Consider the following 27,918-nt stretch of genomic DNA (forward strand, 5'->3'; position numbering starts at 1 on the left):
TAATTTTCTTTATTATATCTTTAGCAAGTGTTAAGGGATGAATTCTTCATCATCTAGATGGCGATCTTGATGAATAAATTCATATGAATCCTCCTGCTGGTCTTAATATTTCTCATCCAGCATAAGTTTTTAAACTTAGAAAATCTTTATATGGTCTAAAGCAAGCGAGTAGGAAATGAAACTCAAAACTAACTTAAATTGCAATACAACTTGGTTATGTTTAAAGTGCTGTTGATCATTCTTTCACAAATTTATTAATACATGTTGATGACATTATGTTAATTGGAAATTATTTTCGAGAAATCTAGTGTGGTAAAAGTCATCTTCATAACTCATTTAGTATCAAAGACCTCGGTACTCTTTGCTATTTCATGGGATTTGAAATAAGTTGTTCACCTAATAGTATTGTTCTCAATCAACGAAAATATTGTCTAAATATCCTTTCTGATAGTGGTTTATTAACTTGCAAACCTGCCATTTCTTCCATTGAACCATCTCGTCTTCTCTCTGAAAGTGAAAGTTTGTTGCTTTTAGATCTAAGTAAATATAGAAGATTTATTGGATGCTTTGTTATACCTTACTCACACTAGGCCCAATATCAGTTTTGTGGTTCATAAGCTTAATTAGTTTGTTTCAAATCTATATGAACCTCATATGACAACAATTTTTCGTGTATTACGATATTTGAAAGGATGTCCTGGTCTTGGTCTATTCTTTCCCATTAATAATCAAATTGTTATCAATACTTTTTCTGATTCTGATTGGGGAACTTATATTGATTTTAGAAGGTCTATCATTGATTATTGTGTGTTATGGGAAACTCTTTAGTTTCGTGAAAGTCTAAAAAGTAGTAGTCTACAATGTCCAAATATTCTTCAGAGGCTAAATACAACACTAGCTTCACTTGTTTGTGAACTTCAGTTATTATAATAAATGTGTTATGGTTTTCATACAAATATTTCTAAATCTTTTGTTTTTTTTTTGTATCAATAAATATGTTATATGCGCAAAGAATCTCACATTTCATGAGAGGACGAATCACATTTTATGTTCGGACTAAACTACAAAAATGTCTCATTCTTTTAATTTATGTTTCTCCTAACTGATATATTGACCAAACATTTACATCCATAGTTATTTGGTGACAACTTATCCAAGCTAAAAATGAAAGATATACATGTTTCATTTTGTGGATGCTATTAGATGATAATATAATCTCATGATTTTTTTAGTTTTTAAGTTATAAATACATATATTAATTCTATAAGTTGTAATTGTATCTATTATTTTATTTTATAATCTGAATAGAATATGTAACAAATTAATAAAATATAACTCTTTCTTGAATTTTTTTTCTCATTTTTCTCTTGTTTATTGTCCATTTCTCTATAAATAATTAATAACAAATAAAATAATTATTTTAAAAATTATGGGGGTGAAGTTTTACGTTTTATGTTATTGGGTTGGTAGTTTTTTATGGACTTTGTTACGAAGTCCAAGTTTTATTTATTTTTTCTCTATACTCTATAAAGAGTTATCAATGTAAAAGACAGAGTAACACAAAATGAATAAACAGTTTTTTTTTTCTTTCAGAATATCCTTTCTTCTTCCTTGCATTCACTCTGTTGATTTTTTTTTCCTTCTTGAAATCATGAAATCCAATATGGATGGTGAAAAAAATTAAAAATAGTTTGTAATGTTAATGGGGCATGTTTAAACGAATGGAAGTGCTATGTTAGCTTGATTAGGTGTTAGTGATAATTGTGACACAAAAGTTAGTCCCTAACCCACCTTACTTTTAAATTTTCAACTGTGTTTTCGCTTGAACTTATAAAGTTTTAATTTTTTTTTTTATATTAGAAAACTATATTAAACACAGAAACCATTCTTAACCAAACATGATATTATGAGTTCTTCAATGACAGTGAGTTTTTCTTATGACGCATTTGGCCAAGCTTAAAAGTAAAATAAAAAGTATGTAGAAGTTATTTTAGTTTACTTGTTTTATTATAAATTCCTTTTCAGAGGAGTTTGGTAAAAACATTTAAATATTTTACTTTTATTTAAATAATAATTTTGTCTTAAAAATTTATGCTTATAAAATTTAAAATATAATACAATATTAATTTGATTTACATAAAATATTATCATTTTCGCATTCGAACACAAATGGACGGATCTAAATTAATAAAAAGAAAAACATTTCCTCCGAAAATAAAAAATATAAGACTTTGTTTCGGACAATGAATAATTCGCATAAATAGTGTAGTTACAAACGTTTTAATTTGACGGTTGTTTAACTTTTAATCTTCCATATTAGTATTTCGATTTATTTTTTCGCAATTTCAATTTTTGTATTTAAGAAAATTCTCAATTCTTCATTTTTCATATGTTTATTTCCCTTTTTTTTATTTCAACGAATCAAATAATTTGTTGAATATACTTTAAATTGATATATTAGATTATAATTCAACTCGAACAAAATAAAGAAAATAAAATATATCCATAAACTTTCAATGAAATATAATCAATATATTTATAATTTTAAGAAGTTCATATAAGAAGTTCACTTAATGATTCATTTGAAACATACGATGAATGACTAACGATGAAAGAAGAACAGAAAAAGGAGAGTTTATGAAAGGAGATTTGTGAAGAAAGAAAAAAAAGAAAGAAAGGTTGTGTGGAATTTCCAAAGTAATTCCCCGCAAATAAGAGAAGAAAGGTAAGGAAGAAGAGAATCCACTTACTAGAATAAGGTTATCAGTTTTTTATATTTTAAAAAAGAAAGAAAAATTATAAAGCTAAAATTAATTAATTAATTAAAAATAAATATTTTGCATATTTATGTTTTAAATATATCTTACATGTGCAATCCTGATATATGCATGTTACTAAATTAAGGTAAAATCAAAAAATAAAAATAACATTAAAATAAAATAAAAGAAATAGCAATGACTTTAACCTTAATCATGCCCATATGAGTAGAAGTCTAGTCAAAATCATCATTGTAAGCCTCAACAATGTCAACAATTGAAAATGAACTAGTGTATATGATGGAAATTTTAGAAGAAACTATTGTACATGTTATATTTTTTTTATCGGTAAGAAAAAATAAATAAATGTGGTCTATTTAAAGGATTATCCAACTCTTATACAAAACACAAAAACATACACGCTTATCTCCAAACACAACGAACCCACATTAATACCTCCATCTGCCTACACTAACAACACCAGTTAAAACACCCTACCACTCCCAGTTACCTCAAAAGCTAGCTCCCCTCAAAGACACCAAAAACCATCCAGGAAACCTACAAACATCATAAGTTTTTAATCGAGAGCATACATACCAGGGGTTCCAAGCACCAATCTGAGAAGGAAAAACCCACAGAAGAAAATATTTTTGATGAGATCCAAGACTAAACCTTTAATTGTGCCAAGAAACAAAATTTCAAAATGGTCAATCACTCCACCCTTAAACATATAGTTATTCCTATGTCTCCAAATCTCGCTTACCATCGCAATCCAAATATTACCCATAATAAGATAAACAGACATAGGTGCATTAAAAAAACTGAACTGCATAAAATGTGAGATAGGCATAAGGGTGTATACTAAACTCACTCCTAACCACGTGTAGCAAAGATTCCAGACTTGCTAGGAAACCCTGCATCCAATGAACAGATGACTTGTCGACTTCCTCTAGAACCCCACACAAACAGCAAAGGTTGCTCTCAATCGCAATCCCGATGTTATAAATGATAACAATTCTATAAACAATAGCCATCGCAGTATTGATATTGTGAGAAAAATTGAGAAGCATATACTATAATGATTCTAGAAAAAACCATTGTAGTGTATATTATATACAATGACAATTGAAGTTGTCATTGAAATTGAAAACTTTTAATGACGAGTTAAATAAACAATTTAAAATTATTATTCAAAGAGCTTTTTAACCATTATTAAAAACTTTTTTTTTCAAAGAGCTAGTAATACTAGTACAGCTAGTAATACTAGTATTGGTAGTAATACTAGTACTGCCAATAATAGTAGTACTAGCAGTAATACTAGTACTGTCAGTAATACTGGTAATACTAGTAATGCTAGTACTGTTAGAAATACTAGTACTACCAGTAATATACTAGTACTGCTAATAATACTAGTAGTCCTAGCAGTGCTAGTACTGCTAGTAGTGTTAGTAGTACTAGTAATACATGTACTGCTAGTAGTACTAGTAATACAGGTACTGCTAGTAGTACTAGTAATACAGGTACTGCTAGTTATACTAATACTGTTGGTAATACTAGTAATACTAATACTGCTAGTAATGCTATTAATACTAATACTGCTAGTAGTATTAGTACTGCTAGTAGTACTAGTACTGCTAGTAGTACTAGTACTGCTAGTAGTACTAGTAATACAAGTACTGCTAGTAATACTACTAATACTAGTACTACTAGTAATACTACTAATACTAGTATTGTTACTACTACTAGTACTGCTAGTAACACTAGTACTGCTAGTAACACTAGTACTGCTCGTAAGACTCGTACTGCTAGTAACACTAGTACTGTTTGTAATACTAGTACTGCTAGTAATACTAGTACACCCAGTAATACTAGTACACCCAGTAATACTAGTACACCCAGTAATACTAGTACACCCAGTAATACTAGTACACCCAGTAATACTAGTACACCCAGTAATACTAGTACTGCTAGTAATACTAGTATTGCTAGTACTCATAGTATTACTAGCATTACTAGTATTACTGTTACTGTTAGTAATTTTAGTAATTCTAGTACTGCTAGTAATTTTAGTAATATTAGTACTGCTAGTAATTTTAGTAATACTAGTATTGCTAGTAATACTAGTACTCCTAGTAATACTAGTACTGCTAGTAATACTAGTAATTATAGTAATGCTAGTAATACTAGTACTGCTAGTAATACTAGTACTGCTAGTAATACTAGTACTGCTAGTAATACTAGTACTGCTAGTAATCCTAGTACTGGTAGTAATTGTAGTACTGCTAGTAATTGTAGTACTATTAGTAATACTAATACTGTTAGTAATTTTAGTACTGCTGGTAATACTAGTACTGCTGGTAATACTAGTACTGCTGGTAATACTAGTACTGCTGGTAATACTAGTACTGCTGGTAATACTAGTACTGCTGGTAATACTAGTACTGCTAGTAATACTAGTATTGCTAATAATACTAGTAATACTAGCACTGCTAGTAACACTAGTACTGCTAGTAATACTGGTACTACTAGTAACACTAGTAGTGCTAGTAATATTAGTAATACTAGTAATACTAATATAACTAGTAATACTACTACTGCTAATAATACTAGTAGTACTAGTATACTAATAATCCTAGTATTGCTAGTAATACTAGTATTGTTAGTAATACTAGTACTGCTAGTATTGCTAGTAATACTAGTAATACTAGTATTGTTAGTAATACTAGTACTGCTAGTAATACTAGTACTGCTAGTAATACTAGTACTGCTAGTAATACTAGTACTGCTAGTAATACTAGTACTGCTAGTAATACTAGTACTGCTAGTAATACTAGTACTGCTAGTAATACTAGTACTGCTAGTAATACTAGTACTGCTAGTAATACTAGTACTGCTAGTAATACTAGTACTGCTAGTAATACTAGTACTGCTAGTAATACTAGTACTGCTAGTAATACTAGTACTGCTAGTAATACTAGTACTGCTAGTAATACTAGTACTGCTAGTAATACTAGTACTGCTAGTAATACTAGTACTGCTAGTAATACTAGTACTGCTAGTAATACTAGTACTGCTAGTAATACTAGTACTGCTAGTAATACTAGTACTGCTAGTAATACTAGTACTACTAGTTATACTAGTACTGCTAGTAGTTGGTGTGTGGAGAATGATAATGAAGCTTAAGAGAGGTTTGGCCAACTCCTAAGAAGAATCAAGCAAAACACTAGTAGAATTGAAAACTTGAGAGTGAGAATTTGAAGAGAAAGGAGGTAGCAACTTGGGCAACATTTCTTTATCAATTCAAATATGATTTATAAGGGGATAGCACTTGTATTTATAGTGCTATGGGTAGCCAATGTACAAGCTTTAATCCTAAAAAAACTCTTCAGATGGTCTAGAGTTGCATTGGGTCTAAGGAGGCCCAATTGTAACTCTAGCTAGACTCTTTCTTTTTCTATTTACACCCTACTCTAATTGGAAAAATTGGGCTAAAACATGGCCCAAGATAATGGTCGAAATACAAAACCAAAATAAAGATTATACTACTTTGTACAAATTTATAATACTAAGAAATTTGGAAGAAAAATTTAAAAATTAATTCTGCATAAAAATAGACTTTTCTGAATTCTTTCTTCTTCTTTTTCCATTCTTCTAGCCATAGCCTTAGTTAAAGGCCCAATATGTGTCATTCTGGATGGTCCTCCATCAAAGGTACTCATCCCAAGATTTGTGGTTTCCCTTAATGACTGACCTAATCATAGTGGAAAGAGATTTATTCACAACTTCTGTTTGTCCCTTTGTTTGAGGCTGACAAGAAGTTGAAAAGTTCAACTTAGTTCTTAGCCTTTCCCAGAGAGTTCTCTAGAAACGGCCAACAAATTTGAGATCTTTATCCGAAACTATGGTATAATGTAACCATGAAGTCTCACCACTTCTCTAAAAAAGAGTCTACAGATGTTGTTAGCATCATCCACTTTATGGCATGATATAAAATGAGTCATCTTGCTAAACCTATCCACTACCACAAAGATGGAATCAAAACCTTTTTGTGTCCTAGGAAGTCCTAATATGAAATCCATGCTTATATCTTCCCAAGGAACACTAGCAAAAGGTAAATGAGTGTAAAGTCCATGAGGCATTGTCTTAGACTTAACTTTTAAATATGAGATGCATCTATGACAATGTCTTTGACCTTCTTTCCTCATGTGTGGCCAAAAGAATTTTTCTTATAAGAGCTCAAGAGTTTTATCAAATCCAAAATGGCCCGTGAGTTCTCCTTCATGTGATTCTTTTAGAAGGAGTTTCCTATGTGTTCCTTGAGGTATACAAAGTTTTATTTCTTTAAATAAGTACCCATCAGAAACATAAAAACCTCATTTTTCTCTATGTTGGCACTTAGCAAAAGTGGGTGCGAAATCCTTATCTTCTTTATAAAGTTTAGGTATGTTTTCAAATCCAAGAATTTGGGCTCCAAGTTTAGAAAAGAGGGCATGTCTCCTACATAGAGCATTTGCCACAATGTTTGTTCTGCTTTTCTTGTATTTGATAACATATGGAAATTGCTCAAGAAATTACATCCACATTGCATGTATTTTTTTAAACTTGTGTTGACCCTTCAAATATTTCAAAGACTTATGATCACTATGTATGACAAATTCTTTTGAAACTAGATAGTGTTCCCGAGTCTGCAAGGCACTCACAAGTGCATAAAGCTCTTTGTCATAAGTGGGGTAATTGAGGGTTGTACCATGAAGTTTTACTCTAAAATATGCAATTGGGTGCCCACCTTGCAACAACACAACACTTATTCCTACTCCTGATGCATCACACTCTAGCTCAAAAGTGTTTGAAAAGTTTGGTAAAGTTAGAATGAGTGCATTAGTGAGTTGAGCTTTTAACCTTTGAAAGGCTTGCTCATGCTTCTCAGTCCAACAAAATGGAGTGTCTTTCTTCACTGACTCATTGAGTGGTGAAGTTACACTTGAGACATTGGGAACAAATCTTCTATAAGAACTTGCTAAGCCATGGAAGCTCCTAACATCTCCTACATTTTGTGGTGTTAGCCATTCTTGGATGGCTTTGATTTTCTCGAGGTCAAGATGAACCCCATTTTTGTTGACTATAAATCCTAAAAACACTACACTATCTACACAAAAAGTGCATTTATCTACATTATCAAACAAATTATTATTCCTAAGAACTAATAGAACCTCCCTAAGGTGACTTAGGTGGAACTCTAGACTTTGAGTATATACTAATATATCATCAAAATAAACTACTACAAATTTACCTATGCAATCCCTAATGACATGATTCATAAGCCTCATGAAAGGGCTAGGAGCATTAGTGAATCCAAAAGGCATTACTAACCATTCATATAGTCCACACTTGGTCTTAAAAGCAGTTTTCCACTCATCATCCTCTTTGATTCTTATTTGGTGATATCCTCTTTTGAGATCAATCTTGGAAAATATAGTGGCCCCGTGGAATTCATCAAGCATATCATCAAGTCTAGGAATTTGATGCCTATATTTGATGGTGATGTTGTTGATGGCTCTAAAATCACAACACATTCTCCACTTGCCATCTTTCTTGGGCACCAACAAAACAGCTACAACACAAGGACTTGGACTCTTTTGAACCTAGCCCTTCTCCAACAATTCCTAAACTTATGATTCTATCTCCTTAGTCTCTTTAGGATTAGTTCTGTAAGTCGGTCTATTTGGTAGACTAGCTCCCGGAACTAAATCTATTTGGTGTTCTTTAACCCTAAAAGGTGGAATTCCAATAGGTCCTTCCTTAGGGAATACATCACCAAATTCTTTTATAAGTTTTTTGACTTTAGGAGGTAGCTCACTAACTTCAGAAAGTGTGGCAATGCTCGTTTACAAAGAAGGACGTATGAAGGTTGTTCAAATGGAAGTATTTTCTTAACTTCATAATTTCAACTTTTTGTTCTATTTGAATGATCTTGTGGGAAGGAGCACCCTTCTCCCATGCTTTAGCATTGTCCCTAAGGACTTTCACTTGATTTCTGATTTTTTTTCTTTTCATTTTCATTTTTTGTTTTATTTGTACTTGGTCCTTTACCACTTGTGAGGTATTAAAGGATAGAGTACAAACTTCTTTTTCCTGTGTGTAAAAGTTATCTCGTTGGTAAGACCATCATGGGTAGTTTTCTTGTCAAATTGTCTTGGCCTTCTCAATAAGATATGACAGGCTTTCATGGGTACTACATCACATAAAACTTCATCTTTGTAATTCCCACAGAAAAGACTGACTTTTACGCGTTTATCTACAATTAAATCCCCATTTTCATTCAGTCATTGAAGTTTATAAGGTTTTGGGTGGGGTAAAACTTTTAGATTAAGCTTTTCAACCAACCTAGTGCTACAATAATTGCAGCAAGATCCACTATCCACTATGAGAGAACAAGTATTTTCTAAAACTTTACATCTTGTATGAAAGATGTTCTCTCTTTGTATCTCATGTTTCATGCTAGGTTGATTGTTGAGGGTTCTTCTATCATCAATAATTCCCCCACACATGGATATGCTCCCTCATTTTTCTCTTTTTTCTCTTCCCCGCTAGACTCATAATCTTGGCTACTATATTCATCCCTCCCTCTTAAGATCATGGTTCTCCTATTTGGGCATTGGGATGTTGTGTGGCCTCTACCAAGACATTTAAAACATTGTATGTCTCTATTGTGGGTTTGTGGGGGCAGACACATCCTTTCCTTGGCTCTTGGGAGTTTCTTTAGATTTATATTTTGAAAAACTCTCCTCCCTTTCCTTTTTGTACTCCTTCTTGGGATAGGAGCTAGAGTAAGAACTTTCCTTGCAACTTGACCATTTTCTCAAAATTTGTTGCGCAACTTTTATGCAAACTTGGATGAAGTCATTCAAGTCCCTATAGGACAAGAGTTCCACTTTATCTCTTATCTCAAGATTGAGACCACTAAGGAACCTAGATATGGTGGTGATTTCTTTCTCCCTAATAGAGGCTTTCATCATATAAAGCTCCATCTTTTGCCTATATTCTTCTACACTCATGCTCTTTTGTTGGAGTCTTTGGAACTTGTCCATCAACTCCCTATTACAATATAGTAAGAAGGAATATGACGGCATCTCAAGGCTCCCCTAAGTTCATTCCAATATTCTATGGGAGGGTCCTTGTGGAGGCTCTTTATAGGGTTGTTCACCAATACATTGCATTAGATTGAAAGCTTAATGTTGCTAAGGGTACCTTCCTTTCCTCATTAACATGATGGCAAGCAAAAAGTTCTTTTACTTTCATTTCCCAATCTAGGTAAGTTTCAACATTTTCCTTCCCATAAAAATAAGGTACGTCTACCCTAGTCTCTTTTGGTTGGCTTTCTCTTCTAGTTCTTCTAGGCGGAGGTTGATAATATTCATTAATTCTAAGACTCTCTTTCCAACATGGGAGTCACTCGACCTAGAACTAGATACATGTGATGCTTGTGTTTTTTTTTCAACTTTTTAATGTATTCATCTTTTTCTCTAACAATTTTTAATTCTTCTTCTAAGATTGCAAGATGGGCATCTCTTTCTTTCTTTTCTTCTAAAACTTGAGCCTCATGTTGCAGTTGTCTTAGTGAGAGTGATTGAAAATCTCTAGCCAATTGTTTCAAAAGAGATTTAGTAGAGTTCCCATCACTTTCACTATGACTAGAAGAATGCTTAGACATGTTTAGAGTTATGTGTTAGAAGTATTTTCCAAAGAGAAAAATAGGTGGAGTGAAGTAGGCAATTTCCTAGGAAAGGGAGGTGGATCACTAGGATCTCTTAAGTACCAAGTCTTTCCTTATCAGATACTATCCCTCAACACTTTCACAAATCTTTCTCTAAGCAATTTACTTAGAGCACAATCAAAGATTAAAACAAACATTTTATGCAAAGAATATGCAAAGTAATAAAAACACAATTAAAACTTGCTAACTATAAAACTTTAAACTAGGTGTTTTCCTAGGTGAGGCTTCTTGACTCTTTGAACCTTGAAGATACACTCACCGAACTATACGCACAATTAATCCACTAATTAATCAATGTTTTACAAATTACAACTCAAAGAAATAAAATAAAAAATTAGGTCAACAATGTTTATGTGCTAAAAATTTAAATGCCTATTTTATGCACTCCACCACTTGTAGTTCCTTTTGAATTTTGTGTGAATTTTTTTTGTGAGGTTGCTATTGTCCCTTGCTTTGCCTGTTTAGGATATTGAACTTAAGGTACTCGGTTTTACCTCTTTAGCAATGTGGCTTGCACAAAAAAATTCAACTCCACAACTCACCAAAGCAATTAGGTCACTTCGACCAAGAGAGGTCAAACAATTTGAAAAGCAATAAAACTCAAATTTAAAAGTAAGGACTACTGCAAATGGAGTTGGTAATTGACATGACTTGAAAGAGTATTCAAGAAGTTGACAAGCAAAAAATTAAGGCTCACAAGAAAAGGTAGCACACAAATTGAATCCTAGAGAATGAAACTAGAATAGATGAAGAAAACAAAAATTGCACTAGAGAATTTTAGTGTAAAACTTTCTCAACTTGCCAAATTTATGCTGGAAAAATTACTTCAAATTAGGACTTGAAATTTGAACCACACAAACCTCAATATTGGCTATGGAATTTCACAAAAATAGTGCACAAAATAATTGCAATATTTTTATTCAAATTCACTACCAATTCAAATTTTCTAGAGTCAGATTTTTTTACACTCTTCCCGTTTTTCATTTGCATTTTTTTTTCTATTTTGAATTTTGATGTACTTCTTTTTCCACTTTTTATTAACACATCAGTGTACTGAAATCCAGAATTTCACAAATTTTAACCAACAAAATTAATTGTAATAAACATTTTCAGTCAAGACAAAAACTGTAAAACAGAGGAACCCTAAACTGGAATTTAAAACAGAATTGAAAACTTAAAAAACATAATGGAATTAGATGGAAATTGAACTTGTATGGAACTAACAACAAGTATGAACTCAAATCCGGAAAAATTAAAATGCACCAAAGCTCAAATTCAGAATTAAAATTGTACTCAAAATAAATCAAACAACCAAAATTAACAACAAAAGTACTACATGGAATTGATGACAATTTTGGATGAACATGACTTAGACAATACTTGAATGAATTCAAAAATTAAAATGACTCAACCACAATTAATTTGCACCGATTGAAATAACAAGAAAACTCAAATAAAATAAAATAAAAACAAAACAACTCACTCAATAGAACCTAAAACAAAATTGAAACCAAAATGCTCAAGAACAAATTGAACAAAATAAACTGTACAACACTTTCAAAACAACATTATGAACTAACATTGAAATTAAAACACCAAGACAATTCAAAACTATGATTAACAATACGGAATTAAAAACAACACAAAAGAATTAAAAGAAGAGAAGACACTTATCTCTTGAAGAACCAAGGCTCTAAATACCAAATGATGGTGAGTGCCTTCATTGTCGAATTGGGTTCTTGAGAATTTGATGGAGTTGAAGGAAGCTTGATGGATCAATGGAACAAGGATGACTCCAATGGAGCTATGGATTCTTTGAAAGTGCATGAAGAGTATGGAGAGTGAGTGGTTGGGCCATATCACTTGGAGAGGTGAAGAAGAAGAGTAATGGTGTATCCTAGAGAGGTTTACACAAGAGAGTGTAAGAGCTAGCAACTTGGCAGCATAACACTCATAAAATTGATCTTATTAATTCATGAGCCAAACACCTCAATTTATAGGAGAGAGGGTTGAACATTTTGGAATCAAAATTTGAAAATTCAAAATAAAACTCTCCAATGAGAAGGTGCCATGTGGACTGATTCTTTCCATGCTTAGCTCACACCTTCCATACTAAACCCGCTCCACTCTTAGGCTGCCATGTGGACATCCATGTGCTCCATGCCAAAGTAATTTTCATCCTCTAATATACCTTAGACGTTTTAGGGTTACATTGGACCCAGAAAAGCCCAATTGTTACCCCCAACTAGTCACTTTTAACCCTAACTAGACCTATTTTACTAATGGCCCAAATACAAGCCCAAAAACCTATGTTACTTGGCCCAAATATTTGGTCCAATTATTTTATGCTACTAGGCCCAATACATGGCCCATGAAATCTTAAACAACTTTATACAATTTACACTAGGTTATGATATTTTTGAACATATATAGAAAGGTGTCTCTACCATCAGTAACAGAGTCTCAGTCTTCTTGAATCTTCCTTGCCATCGACCTAGTGGTTGGTCTGTGTTGGACCTTCTGCCATCAAAATGCATATATAAGATAGTATCTAAAATCCTTTCAAATAGATTGAAAAAGGTATTAGCGAAGATAACTGATGACTCTCAATCAACAACATTCATCATAGGAAAAGGGTTCCTTGATAGTATCTTAGTTGCCAAAAGGTAGTGGAAGAGATAAAATGAAAAAAAGAAGAGAAAAACACGGTACTAATTAAGATAAACTATGAAAAGAGAAGATAAACTATGAAAAGAGACACAATTATGTAAGTTAGGAGTTCCTCTATTCACTACAAAAAAAATCATTATATAAAAACCAATTTTAGAGACAAAAAATAATTAATCACTATATTAATTAAATTAGATATTATTTTAGAGATTACAAAAATTATTGGTATCAAAAGTAGTTTATATTATTAATAAAATTTATATACTAGTTTTTAAATTGATATCTAATTAACTATCAAGACTTTAGTTACCAATTAATTTAGATTTTAAAGTTGATATTTTTTATATATAATTCTTTTGAAAACTTTAAAAAATAGTCAATGCGTATGACAATTTCTTTATAATTATTTTGTATTTGTCGTTCACAATTTATCCAATTATAGAATAAGAAAAATGATACCCATTTCAAAATAACAAAATTGAATTACTCCATTTCTGAAAAAAAAAAAACCGCCAAACTTTGTAACAAGGAGAATACTTATTTTGTTAAGTATGATCAAGTAAAATGGATCCATTTCAGTTAGAATTTGTTGAGATTTTATAATAACCTAAAGATAAAAAAAAATTATTAATTAAATCAATTCTTAAAATTATCTTCAATAAATAACGTTAACATTTTTTTTTCTTATATTGTAGTGAGTATTGTAGTGAGTAGTACATCGCATGCTAAACTTCACCATTAAATATTTTTTTAACGAAATCATCACTACTAATTGCTGCTAATTAAATTTTATGCAGCGAATACGATTTCTACAGAGAATTGATGAACACGAGATTAACAAGAAGTCGTATCTTTTATATATAGTCTTTTTCAAAACTTATTCAAATCAAATTTTAGAAACCAAAATAATTAGTTGCAATAGTAACTAAATTAGAGACCATTTTAGATACTAAATAAAATTTTGGTTTCTAAATTAGTTTCTATTATTGTTAAATAGTTTTTAAATTGGTATCTAATTAGCAACCAAATTTTAGAGACCAAATTTAGAAACTAAACAATTGGTAGTTAAAATCTTGGTAGTTAAATAATTAGATACCAATTTAAAAACTATTTAACAATAATAAAAACTAATTTAGAAACCAATTTTTTATTTAGTTTCTAAAATGATCTCTAATTTAATTACTATTACAATTAATTATTTTAGTCTCTAAATATTATTTCTATTTCATGATTTTCTTGTAGTGTGTGTATGACAATATATTTATAATTATTTCGTATTTACAAAATACAAAAATTATACCCATTTCAAAATAACAAAAATTGAATTACCCCATTCGAAAAAAAAAACCCGCCAAACTTTGTAACAAGGATACTTATTTTTGGAAGTATGATGAAGTAAAGATGGATGAATTCCAGCTAGAATTGCTGGAACATACGAAGCTTAAGTTGATGTCTCCTATGTACAGTTCAAATGGTAGTATATTTTAGAATATGCCTTTTGTGCAGGGTAGGTCATAGTGTAACCACTCAGAATCAATCATGGATCTATATATTATGTGTATATTTTTGGAAAAGTGTTGAAACACTCTAAATATTCATTTTATGTCTTTATTTTATTCTTTTTAAAAATATATAGAGAGGTCAAAACTAGAGAAAAAGAATTCCAGGAGCAGACAACAACAGCTTTAATTTATCTTGTGAAAACGTGGGCCAAGATGCAGCACTTATGTAAGTATATGTATGCATGTTACGTTAAATTTAGAGTTAGAAAAGGGTTTGGTGGAAATAAAAATTTGATGAGGATAAGGGACAAAAGATGATGGAGATGCAGAAAATTGAAAGATTAATAAAAAAAATGGAAATGAAATTGGTGGTGAAATGATTCCCTGTGAGGCGCATCTTTAAAAAGATTGGGCAAAAGAGAAAGGTGCTTTGTATTGCTTATGGCTTTTGGCATAGAGGGAATCACTTCCCATTCTTCTTCATCCACAACAACACAATGCCCTAACACAATTCCCGCCAAACTTCAACCTATTCTCTTTCTTTCAACACCTAAATTCAAATCAACATCTCTTAATTAATATATATAATAATAGGTCATAATATTTGTAGGGCATGAAAAAGTTATTCATTGAAAGAAGTTTGCCAATATTTATTTATATATATAGTTGTACTAATAATTGTATGTACATTTTTTTTAACATCTGTTAATAAATTGAAGTATTTTAAGACATTTCAACCTTTTTTTATCAGAAATAAAGACTAAATAAATAAAAATAATTTCAGAGTGATTTAACCTTTATACAAAATTATATTTATCTCTTGAACACAAAATAAAAAACAAGGTCAATAGCCAGCTGAATATCTAGGATAAAACCAACACACAAAAACAATATTAAATTACATTCATGTAAATTAGGAAAGCAAGAAACTAGCCAGAATAAAAAAAACAAGCTAATGGTACATTGGAAATAACCCACAATCAAGCCTTTAATTAAATAAGAAAAAACACTTTTGAAACATCCATGAATCCTCCTTCAACCCTCTTTAAAGACATTTCAACCTTATTATATAAAAAAAAGTTTACTTGTTTTAACCAAAAAAAAATCTCTATATTCTTCTTCCAAAACATTTAACACCAGAAAAACAGCTACTCCTAACTTGAAAACCTTTACGCTCACCCTAAGCCTAAAAAATCATCACTCATTTAGTTTCATACCTTAACAACATATAATGCTAAGCAATTTTGTTACTATCATTACTTTTAATTTTGATTCCTTTTATTAACAATAAAAAAATAAAAAATTTATTTCTCTATTTTTTATTATAAAAGTTAAGTGTGTCTTCATCTTTATTTACTTTGAATTTAAAGTATTTTTTTTTCGAAGACTCTTTATATTTTAAATTACTTTGAGTTCCCAGTGGTTTAACTTCTTCGAAAATAAAAGTAAACTAATCAAAATATATACTAAGTGATAATCAAATTGATTTTTGAAATAAAAAAATCCTTAAAAATGTAAATTATCTATCAATTTAGTTTTTAAAATTACAATGAAAACAAATGATCTTTAATTGTAAAAAAGTTAATTGCGCCTTTTTTTTATTCCCCAACCAATAAATAGAAGCATACATTTAATAACGGTAAATAAACTTTTATAATGAAGAACAAATCTGTTTTACTTATAAAATATTTTCACAAGTAATAAAAACTTATGAAATAGAAATCAATTTTAAAAATAAAAAATAATTAGAGATCATTTTAAGACAAAAGAAAATTGTTTTCAATTTAGTTTTTATTATTGGTGTAACATCCCTAATTTTTACCCATATATAATAAAATAAAAGTAAAACAAACACTGTCTACTTAACATATGAATATATAACTATCTCATAATTGTATCTGAAAAAAATATCCCTCTTTATAGGGATTTTAATATATACATCAAAAGTTCTAAAAACAAACAGAGCATTCAAATTAAAATTATCACATTCTCCAGTTGCTCACTTAGGAGCTCTATTACCTGCAATCTCACCTACTCCGTGTACAATCATCACACAGGTAAAGAAACAAACACAAACAAATAACAGGTAAGCTAACTATAACAAAATTTTCTATATAATTTAAATTTCAAATTGATACACAAAATTCATAAATTCTCATACAATTTCTCAAACATTTCACGTAACATCAAGTGTCTATCACGTTCATCATCCACATTACTCTTGTTAGATTTCTACTAACTCATACTCAGACACTTGACTCTACTTCCGGAAGACTCGTGTATTGAAATTAGCATTCAGAGACCTGCATCTGTCATACTACTGTTGTGAAACCCACACAGCCATGCGCATAATTATCTCAATATCTCATCATCTTCATATGACAGGGTAAATTCATTTGATCTGCTCTGATTAGTTCTTTCAAACCTCAGACTCAATCAAATGGACCTCCTTCAACTCTCACCAACTGAATAACTTCATCTATGTGATTCCATTATATCAGTTGAGTCAGGATCGTCTCATTCACAGGACACTCACAAATCAATATACCCTAATAACAATCTCAACAAGTATTTCCTTTCCTGAAAATACTATGTCTTGATCACACTTTAACATCATTTAACATATCAATGCACCACTCAATCACATCATATTTAAACTTTCTAAACAATCCAAATATATCTAAAACTTTACTTAAACACATAATTAATTCCAATATGCTCTTTAAATCAATCATCATCTAAAATCAAACAATCATTTTTCATCGAACGTCTCACTTAAGTAAATAAATAAAATATTAAAAAAAAACAGTTCAACTCATTTATATTATCATTCAAACACTTTCAATTCTCAATCACAAACACTTTCAACAATTTATTCACCTTAAAGTCAATATAAAAGATTCAAAATCAACCATTCTAGTCAATATATTATTTTACTTTTCAAAAGAGACAATCCTGTAAGTAAATATTGGAATTGGTGACCACGTCACCCTCATATCAAGATCTTCTAACCTAGGGTTCTATTGAAAAGAATAAGACTAGCTTCCCTTACCTGGACTTGAGCAGATGCTCACTAAGAGCTCCAACCCACCAAAAGCTTAAGGATAACCCAACCTGCACCACAAAGTCCTGATCACAAATCTAACTATATCACTATGACCCTGATCTAACATAGACTAATTCTGAAGATAAAAACCTCACATGCAAACTTAACTAAAAGACAACCCTAACCAAATCAAAACTAACTCCAAGGAAAATGAGCCAAGAATGAACTTACTCTATCTAAGATTCTGATCGGGCAATCTCGAGTTTACTGCCAGGAGTCCAATGACAGACTCTGATCAGCGAGCAGGTCAAAATCTTAGATAGAAGAGAGAGAAAATGAAAAATGGAACAAAAATGAACTTACTCTATGAAAGATTCTGATCTTGTGGATCCACTGCCAGGAGTCTAATGGTGGACTCCGATCGTCAAACAGACGAGCGAGGAAGTCAGAATCTTAGAGAGAAGGGAGAGGAAAGGAAAATGAAACTTTTAGAGAAATAGTGGTTCTTTTAAAATGAAACCTGAATAACTAATTTTCTATTTATATAGATTTTTCACTTTAATAATAAAATATTCAGGTGTCATTTTAATTGTACCATTTATACTCTAAGACTATTTTTCTCGGTCCTTACAATTGATAGTAGTTTCTAAATTTGGTAGCAAGAACCTTAGTAACTAATTAGTTATCTATTTAGAAACCATTTAATAATAATTTAGAAAGTAATTTTTTTTAGTTTCTAAAATAGTCTTTAATTTAGTCAATATGGCAAGTAATTATTTTTTATTTTTAAAATTAGTTTCAATTTCATAATTTTATTGTAGTGTAAAATGATTGATACTTTATATTTCAAAAACTATTTTAATCGTTTAATTATTTAAGTGACTGTATCAATTACAATTTGAATTATTAAATTAAGTAATAATGTACAACTTTAAGAGCTATTTTGCTATTTTATTAATTTCAGTGATGAATAACTAATTATTCCAGTCATGAATGGATGACTAACATATTCTTTATGGATTGAACTCAACTTACATTACTACCACAAAATAATTAAATAAAAATTAAGTTTAGAAAAAAAAAAATAATTGTTATATTAATTAATTAAATTAATATTATGGTAGAGATTAAAAAAAATATTAATATAGTTAATTTTTATTGTTAATAAATAGTTTATAAATTGATATCTAACTAACAATTAATATTTTAATTATCAATTATTAAAGTTGATAATTAAAATATTTATAATTAATTAAATACCAATTTAAAAACTATTTATCAATAATAAAAATTAATTAAATATTAATTTTTTTATAATTATTATATTGATTAAATTAAATACTAGTTTAAAATATTTTACTTAATCTTTAAATTATTATTTAATTTAATCAATATAATAATTAATTATATTTATCTAAATTTGATTTCTATATTGAAGTGTAAACTTTTTCTTCTTCGTATTAATTAGTATTAATTAGGATTAAGATTGACTTAACACATGTTACTACTCTAAAAAAATAAAGTGAGAGTAAAAGAAAGAAAAATATAAAAAAGAAGTGGAGAGAGGGCAGCATGATAATTTTCTTTATTACTAAACATTAAGCATTTATTTACAGTTCCTGTCTTATGTTGAGGCATTTTCACGGGCATCTTCATCCTCAACAGCAGCACCATTCTCTCACACTCTTCTAATTGGTGTTCTTTATTTAATGGTCACTGCTTATGTCACGAGTTTCTTCCTTTGCTTCTCTCTTCACCAATTGCTTTCTAACCTCTTTTCTAACACACCAACATTCATCATCTTCACACCTTATTCCACACATTTAATACTGTATCTTACTCTTTCTCTCATTCTCATTCATTCTCCTTCATTCTCTTACCTCAACTCAACCCTCTTCTCTTTTTCATTTCCACTGTCCCCTCACACTCCCACCTTTTATTTTCCTCCCTCTTTAATTCCCACTTCCAACCTTTTCTTCAGTCAACACTTTCCCACTCCTTATCAAAAGAAACAAAACAACCAAACAAGTCGTAAACACTTCTCTTTATCCAAGGATATATATACCAAGGCTGCGAAAGTCTTATGCTTTTTGATCCACATGGGGTTCTCCGAGATGGCTCAAGTAGAGGGAGGGTTTGATTCAGATAACAACAGAAAATGGGTCATCGCTGGAATTGCGTTACGAGCGCCATTGAAGCCTATATACACCGTCCCTGTCGAGAAGGAACAGAAGGAAGAGGTTGACACAGAGGAGCATTCCACCACACCAACAACCGTGGAATCCAAGATCCCGACACCCTTCACGTGCCCACCTCCTCCCAGGAAGCCAAAATCTTCCTTCAAGTGCAATTATCATGGCGTTGTTCGAGAGCTTTTCACGCCACCAGACTTGGAAACAGTCTTCATACGCCACGTAATTGATCCCACCCAAGAGAAAAATATGAACGGAAAAATCAAAAACGAATTTTAGTACCTACTTTCTTCTTTAGAGATAACTATAGCTAGCTTTTGCTTCTGGTTTTGTGTACTTAGTGTTTCTCTCTCTCTCAATAGTGTAATTTTTTCTGTTTGGTTCTGTAGCTAGAGCTTCGGTAGTTCGATATATATTATTAGAAGCATTTTGTATAGAGAAACTAGAAATAAATGAAAATCACATCTTAATTAGCCTGCATGATCTCAATCATTTTATTTCATGATCAACGATGTTATATATTATGTAAGAGTTTTGAAAACGAGTCTCTTGTTGAAAGTGAACTGAGATGGTGAATGTATTTTTCTGATTAAACGGTATGTGTTTGTGCTCTTATGGATAATGTTGATATATGAACTATTTCCTTATCCAACATGGTTATCTAAGAAATGGTGCGATTCCACAAGGGTACATGTGACACTGTTGGTGAACACGCGAAGGAATAAGAAATTTGATTATGAAGTCAAAATCAGAGATAAGTAACAAATAGTTGAGTTGCCAAAAGCGAAAGGAGGAATGCAATCGTTTTCAAAGAGACGAGATGGGGCACAGCACATTGTTCATTGACTGCACACCCAAGCCCCACACCAGTCCTCATACCCAAGTACCATTACCTTTCCTTCTGTCAATAATTTTTTTTCTTTTCATCAAAAGTTTAAGTCATTCTTTACAAAAATATAGATTCAAATTTTGTTACTAAGATAAGAGTTCATTGCTAGGGTTATATAAATATATCTCTGTAAGTTTTTTCTATCTTTTGAGTATCCTTTTCTTTTTATGAAAAAAAAAAGAATTAATGTGAAGGATTTTAGGAATAGTTGAATCCTGTTATAGTGAACAGTATATAACCTCAAACACCCTCCTTTGTTAGGTGTATGTATGTCTTACGGTTTGAATAAAATCAAGTTGAGTTTCAAAGAATTGGAAGGTGTGTAACTTAGTAGGAAGATGTGTTTTTGTGAGAAGGTGTGACTTTCATTAATGCGAAAAATGATTTTCCAATATAAAACAAGGCTATGGTCTATATTTAGAGTTTTAATGGTTACAAGAACGGCTCGATGTGTGTTCATAATATGTAATGTCTTATTCAGATATTTTAGAAAAATATTTGAGTAGGTATAGCTAAAACTTAGTACAATATAAAACTTACTTTAAATTCTCTCATTCGTCTTATATATGTTAATACTGTTGATATTTAACTTAAGGGTGAGTTTCCTTCATAAAAGGTTGGGTTGCTTTTTTTAAAAATTATTTTAAAATTTCTCTAAAATAGTGAACACTATATAAATAAAATTTATACACTCTTGAAAACAAAAAATAAATAAAAATATGCTATAATTTTGTAATAAAAATACAAAAAAGAAAATCACTACGTAAATAATTTTTATTTTGCCAAGGAAAATTTGGTTTTACTGTGTGGATTAGAAAGAAATTCATACACTCATAAATTTTGTGTTTTAATTAAAACACAAGGCTAATTAATATCGATTTCTCTTACATTTATTAAATTATAGATTGCCCAGTTAAAAAGGTTTCTAATTTTATAAATTTTTGTATCAGAAAAAAAAATAAAAAAAATAAATAAATATAAGACATTTTAAAAATATTTCAACCTGTTACAAAGTATCCAAGTAACCCTTAAAAACCTAATTTAGACTGAATTTTAATTTATGATGTCAAATATACTGTCAATCTATCATAAATTAAAGTTATGGATAGATTTATATGTGAAAGTTTGAAAAGAGTATAATTTTCACAGCAAAGAAATTATTAAATAAAAATCAGTTATAGAGAAAAATAATAATTAATTGATATAATAATTAAATTAGATACTATTTTAGAAATTAAATTTTTTGTTGGTTTTTAAATTAATTTTTTTTATTATTAAATAGTTTTTAAATTGGTATCTAAATAGTTACCAAGTTTTTGCTACCAAATTTAGAATCTAAATAATTAGTAGTTAAAATCTTGATTGCTAATTAGATAACAATTTAGAAACTATTTAATAATAATAAAAATTAATTTATCAATTAATTTTTTTTTAGTTTATAAAATGGTCTTTAATTTAATTATTATAGTAACTAATTACTTTTTGTTTTTAAAATTAATTTTTTTTTAAATTAGTTTTTATTTAATAATTTTATAGTAGTGTGGATTTAATAAGTATAAGTTGTGGAAGAGAGTATGAAGTAAGTTTTAGTAGTAATATATGTGATGGACATAAATAGAATAAAGTTAGCATATTTCTCTTGAAATGAACCCTACCCTGGCTTGTATTGATAGTGGGAAGGTTCTCCCTATTCTTTGTGATATTAGCTAATGGATTCATATGGTAAAGCGACAAGTCACATGTGGAGGGAAAAATTAGAATCCTATGCTACTTGAATCACTCTCTATGTATATATTTTACACTTATAATAAAAGTTATGTTTTGGTCACCAATAATTGGAAGATTCAACACTATGGTACAATATAAAGTCATGCTTATCTTCTCTGTCTCCTTCTTAGACTGCTATTAAATATAGAATGTTTATTATGAATATATACAAAAGAAAAAGTATTATTTTAACATCCTACATTTTCTCTCACATCTGTTTAATAATTATATATAATAATAAAATATTAAATTAAGTTATTTAATTAAAGTATTGAATAAAAATTAATGAAAACAAATGAAAGTATAAATTTTGAAAAGTTTCAAACTATAAAAAAACCTCATTAGCTTACCAAGTGGGGAATGACTTCAGAAAGTTCATAGAATGCTGTGTACCAAACAATGGTCCCTCGGGATCTGATATTTTATAGGCAGAATAACTTGCATTCACACATGTAAAAAGAAGACAAAAAACCTTTATGCAGTGTTTTTAAATTATATTTATAATATAAAATATTTGCGAAACTCAAGAATTTATTCTACCATTTAACGTAAACTAGTTTTGTTTTAATTTGGGTTAATCCACACCACTAAAAACAATGTATTACTCAAAATTTTCAAAAGGAAGAGTTAAGATTTCTCTTGACTTCTCTAGTGGTTGTTTGTTGATTATGTTAATTTATATAATATTCCTAAATGGAGTGTCATTATTGGAGACCATAAGCAAAATCATTTCTAAGTATTGATTATTGATCATTCTAGAACTATCAATACGAATCCTATTAAAATAATACTTGTCCATCAAAACTAAATTATAATATTTTAGAGTGTCCTTGGTGACACAATTTTCTTTTATATATATTTGTTGCGCGGGGTATTCTTTAAGAGAAAATTAAAAATTCATGTGAAAGACATTTGTTTAATGACTAAGAATAAATTTGGATAATTGTTGGAAACAAAACTTTAATCATCTTTTGCTTCTAACATGTTTTTAGAAGAGTTTATACTGTGTCTTAAACATAGATTAATTTCTTAATAATATATAAACTTGAAAAACAATTTTTTAACATGTTTTTCTTTGATATAGTTGAAAAGAAGAGAAAGATCAAAGAAACAGCCTTAGAGAATACAAGAAGGAACGTAAATCTATGTCACAAACATGAAGATGAGTAAGGGTGGAAGCTCACATCTTTGCAAGGTAGTTTTACATATTTTGGATTTTCTAATGTACAACAAGAAAAATGTCAAACACAATATTTCTTAACAAATTTTTACTACAAAAATAAATTAAATAGGGTTGTTTTTTTAGTACACAACTCCAATGACATTTTCACTATTTACTTTATTATTTGGTAATATTAGAATTGTTAACTTTTTTCATTTAAAATATGGTGTTTACAATTATAATAATTATAGCCACAAAAAAAATGTGTCTACACTATAAGAAAATCAATAAATAGAAACTAATTTTACAAACAAAAAATAATTAGTTACTATATTGACTAATTCATAGATTAAGAGATGATAATGCTATTATTGAGGATCCCAAGCTTATTGAGGATCATATTTTGGATTTTTACAAAAATCTCTATGTAGATCCTAATTCTAATGCTCACACTACTGGTTCTACTGAAGAATTTATTGGCACCTACATTCCTTCCATAGTTTCTTCTTAGGAGAAGATTATGCTTACTAAATGTCTGGATGATTTGGATATCAAGATTGTTCTTTTTAATCTTAATGGTAATAGTGCCCCTAGTCTTGATGGTTTTGGTGGTGTCTTCTATCATATTTGTTGGGAGATTATTGGGAAAGATGTTTGCAAAGTTGTTTAATAGTTATTTTAATCAAAACTAGATCCTTCCTTAGATGAGTAGTAATGTGGTCTTCCTTATCCCAAAGATTCAAGGTGTCAACTCTATTAAAGATTTTAGATTCATTGTTGTGGCTAATTTCAAGTTTAAGATCATTTCCAAAATCCTAGCGGATAGGCTTGTTATGGTTGCTTCCAAAATCATTTCTCCTAATCAATAGGGATTTTTGAAGGGTAGGAAAATTCATGAATGTATTGGTATTGCTTTTGAGGCTATTAACATGCTTTAAAAGAAGGTCAGAAAGGGTAATATGGCTTATAAAGTTGATATTCATAAAACCTTTGATACTCTGAGTTGGAACTTCTTATTGTTGGTCTTAAATTGGTTTCCATCATTCCTTTATCAATTGGATTAGTACGATTCTTAGGTCAACTATGCTTTCTATTAGAATGAATGACAATTTTTTTTGGCTTTTTTTTCTTGTAATAGAGGTGTGAGACAATGTGATCCTTTATCTCCCTTGTTTTTCTGTCTAGCAGAGAAAGTTATGAGTAGATTCCTTTCTAAGCTTGTGAATTATAAGAAGATAGCCCTAAATGTTATATCATTCCTTCTCATATTTTATATGTTGATGATATTTGTGTTTTCTGTGCTGATAATAAATATTTTGGAAATTTGAATATTTTTCTTCAAAAATATGGCGCCTTTTCTGATGAATATGTGAATAATTGTAAGAGCAGTTTCTTCTCTACGGATAATTCTGCAAGATTCATTACAAAGTTCAAAGAGATTTTTCTTGCAATCATGGCTCTTTACCCTTTAACTATTTAGGGGTGCCTATTTTTATTGGTGCTCCCAAGCTCAAATTTCTCCAACCTTTGGCTGATAAAGTTAAATTGAAGCTTGCTTCTTGGAAAGAGAAATCTCTTAACATGATGGATATAATCCAGTTGGTTAACAATATGGTTACTGGTTTCCTTGCTTATAACTTTAATGTGTATAAATGGCCTACTTCTCTTCTTAAGCAAGTTGAGCAGTGGAGCGGAAATTTCATTTGAATTGGGGACATTATTAAGAAAGGCACCTCTACCCTTAACTAGGCTAAGATTTGTTTTCCTATTGACATTGAAGGGTTGAAGATTAACAATCTACAACATGAAAATAATGCATATCTTCTCAAGCTTACTTGGAATTTTGCATATAGTAATAAGCCTCGGTCACATCTCCTAAAAGATAGAGTTCTTAAATCTAAATACCAGCTTAGCTTGGCTTATAGCTCCTCTTCTATTTGGACTGGGATTAAACAATTTTCTGACACTATTCTTGAGCATACCTATTGGAATATTGGTACATGTAATGATATTAATTTATGGAATGATAAATGGTGTTCTTCTACCTGTTTATCAATCATTGCAGGGTTCCCTGATGCTTCTAGATGTTCTCTGGTGACCAAATTTTCCCAAGCTTGGAATGGTAGTGATTGGATTATTCCCTCGACTCTTCAATAAGTAAATCATTATTTTGATGATATCATTATTAGGCAGGAGCAAAATACTCCCAATTGGACTTAGGACGAATCTGGAAATTTCACTTTCAAATCTGCTAGGAAGTTCTTCTTGGATCCCAAAGTTCCCTGTGGTTGGGGTAAGCTTATCTGGTCTCAATATATTCCTCCTTCCAAAATTATGTTCCTTTGGAAAGTTTTTCATGGGCAGCTTCCCATCGACCAACAAATTCAATACAAAGGTTTGCATATGTGTTATATGTGTACTCTTTGTTGAAAGCAGAAAGAATCTATTCATCACTTATTTTTTGAATGTCCTCATGCTTTGCATATTTGGAGTTGGATACATGAAATTTTCTCTAATGCTCATTTCTCTAATGTTAATGATCTCATTTCTTTTGTTAAAAGTGATTTAGTTAATTTGATTAAACTTTCCATGATTACTTTCTCTATTTGGATGATATGGCATATGCGAAATTATGCTAGATTTCAGGTTAAGATTGACCTTCCCAGGGCCATTTCCACTATTAAAGGCTTCATTTGTTTTGTGGGTAATTAGTCTAAAAGCTCCATGAGGAATGATGTGTTTGATTGCTCTATATTTAAGTTCTTTGACATCAATACATGAAGTAGCAAAGTCCTTCATCCTCTTCTTGTTAGATGGGATTTCCCTTTCCCTGGTTGGGTTAAAATTAATACGGATGGTGTTGTTAGGGGTTCTCCTAGTCTTGTTGCTTGTGGTGATATTTTTCATGGGTGTATGGTGGAGTTCATTGGTAGTTTCTCTACTTTCCTGGATATTTAGAATGCTTTGGTTGTTGAGTTCTATGGGGTGATTCATACTATTGAAGAAGCCAAAAAGATGGGGTTTCCATGTTTGTGGCTTGAATGTGACTCTGTCTTAGTTTGTGCTTCATTTATTAACTATTGTTCCTTGGATCCTTCGTAATAGGGGGAACAAATGCCTTGATTATTGGGGAAAAATCAGACATAAAATTTCTAACATTTTTCGTGAAGGCAATGTTTGTGCTGACAAGCTTGCTAATTTAGGTTTCATTCATAGGGAGAAGTTTCATTGGTATAATAAGCTTCCATCCAACTTATTCCTAGAATTCTTTATTAATAGGTATATATTACCTAAGTATCGTTTTTCTTAGGTTGTTTTTGATGGGTTTTGACCTAGTCCTCCCATATTTGCTTGAATTCCTTTTTTTTTTCTTTTTTAATAATACTCTTTTTATGTGGTGGTAGATGATTATTGAAACTTGAGGTGTTAGCCTAGGAGATTAAGTTTCATAATGTTGCCTAACATGATAGTTTTTTATAAAAAAAAAAATTGATACTATTTTATAGACTAAAATATAATTGGTATCTAAAGTAGTTTATATTATTAATAAAAATTTATAAATTAACTACTAAGGTATCTAATTAACTATCAATGTTTTAACTACCAATTTATAAGAACTATTTTTCTAAATTTAGTTTCTATTTAATAATTTTCTTGTAATGATAAACTATTTCCTTTTAAACATAATTTATTAAGATGTCATTATTTACTGTATAATTAGACACATTTCTTCCTGTCCTCGTTTTAATTAATTGTTCTTTAATTTAACATTTTTTCAAGTTATTTTCCTATTTTCTTTTATTTGATTTGACCTAAACCTCAAAACATCCCTTTAATGATGTCGCATAGGTTAAAGAAATTAATACCTTCAAAAGGTTGAAAGAGTGACAACTTGAATGTCATCGTTAAACATTACGCTACTTCAAAACTTTCATTTTAGTATTTTGAAAGCATTAATGCATTTTTGCTTCATTTCACCTCTCCTTATCAAACATCACAATTTCCTAAATCCTCTTTTCTACAGACTTTCACTTAAATATCTTGAAGACATCAATGCATCTTCATTCCATTTCATCTCTCTTTGTCTTCATGGGCAACTTCATACCTTTAATTGGGATTCAAAGTGATTAAAAAAAATGAGATTAACATAATCACCAGAA

General features: G+C 30.2%; 2 protein-coding genes across 2 annotated transcripts; both read left to right on the top strand.

Moving 5' to 3' along the window:
• Positions 1-3,459: 3,459 nt before the first annotated feature.
• Positions 3,460-6,592, top strand: LOC137839065 (uncharacterized). The gene is made up of 7 exons (XM_068648193.1): positions 3,460-3,563; positions 3,991-4,139; positions 4,250-4,429; positions 4,755-4,785; positions 4,944-5,167; positions 6,412-6,467; positions 6,518-6,592. Exons 1-7 carry the CDS (start codon positions 3,460-3,462, stop codon positions 6,590-6,592), a joined length of 819 nt encoding a protein of 272 aa, XP_068504294.1.
• A 13,255-nt stretch (positions 6,593-19,847) lies between these two features.
• On the top strand, positions 19,848-20,219 carry LOC137839066 (cyclin-dependent protein kinase inhibitor SMR6-like). The gene has a single exon (XM_068648194.1). It carries the CDS (start codon positions 19,848-19,850, stop codon positions 20,217-20,219), a length of 372 nt encoding a protein of 123 aa, XP_068504295.1.
• Positions 20,220-27,918: the final 7,699 nt, after the last annotated feature.

Source organism: Phaseolus vulgaris, chromosome 3 (assembly GCF_000499845.2).
Source record: "Phaseolus vulgaris cultivar G19833 chromosome 3, P. vulgaris v2.0, whole genome shotgun sequence".
NCBI classification, from domain to species: domain Eukaryota; kingdom Viridiplantae; phylum Streptophyta; class Magnoliopsida; order Fabales; family Fabaceae; genus Phaseolus; species Phaseolus vulgaris.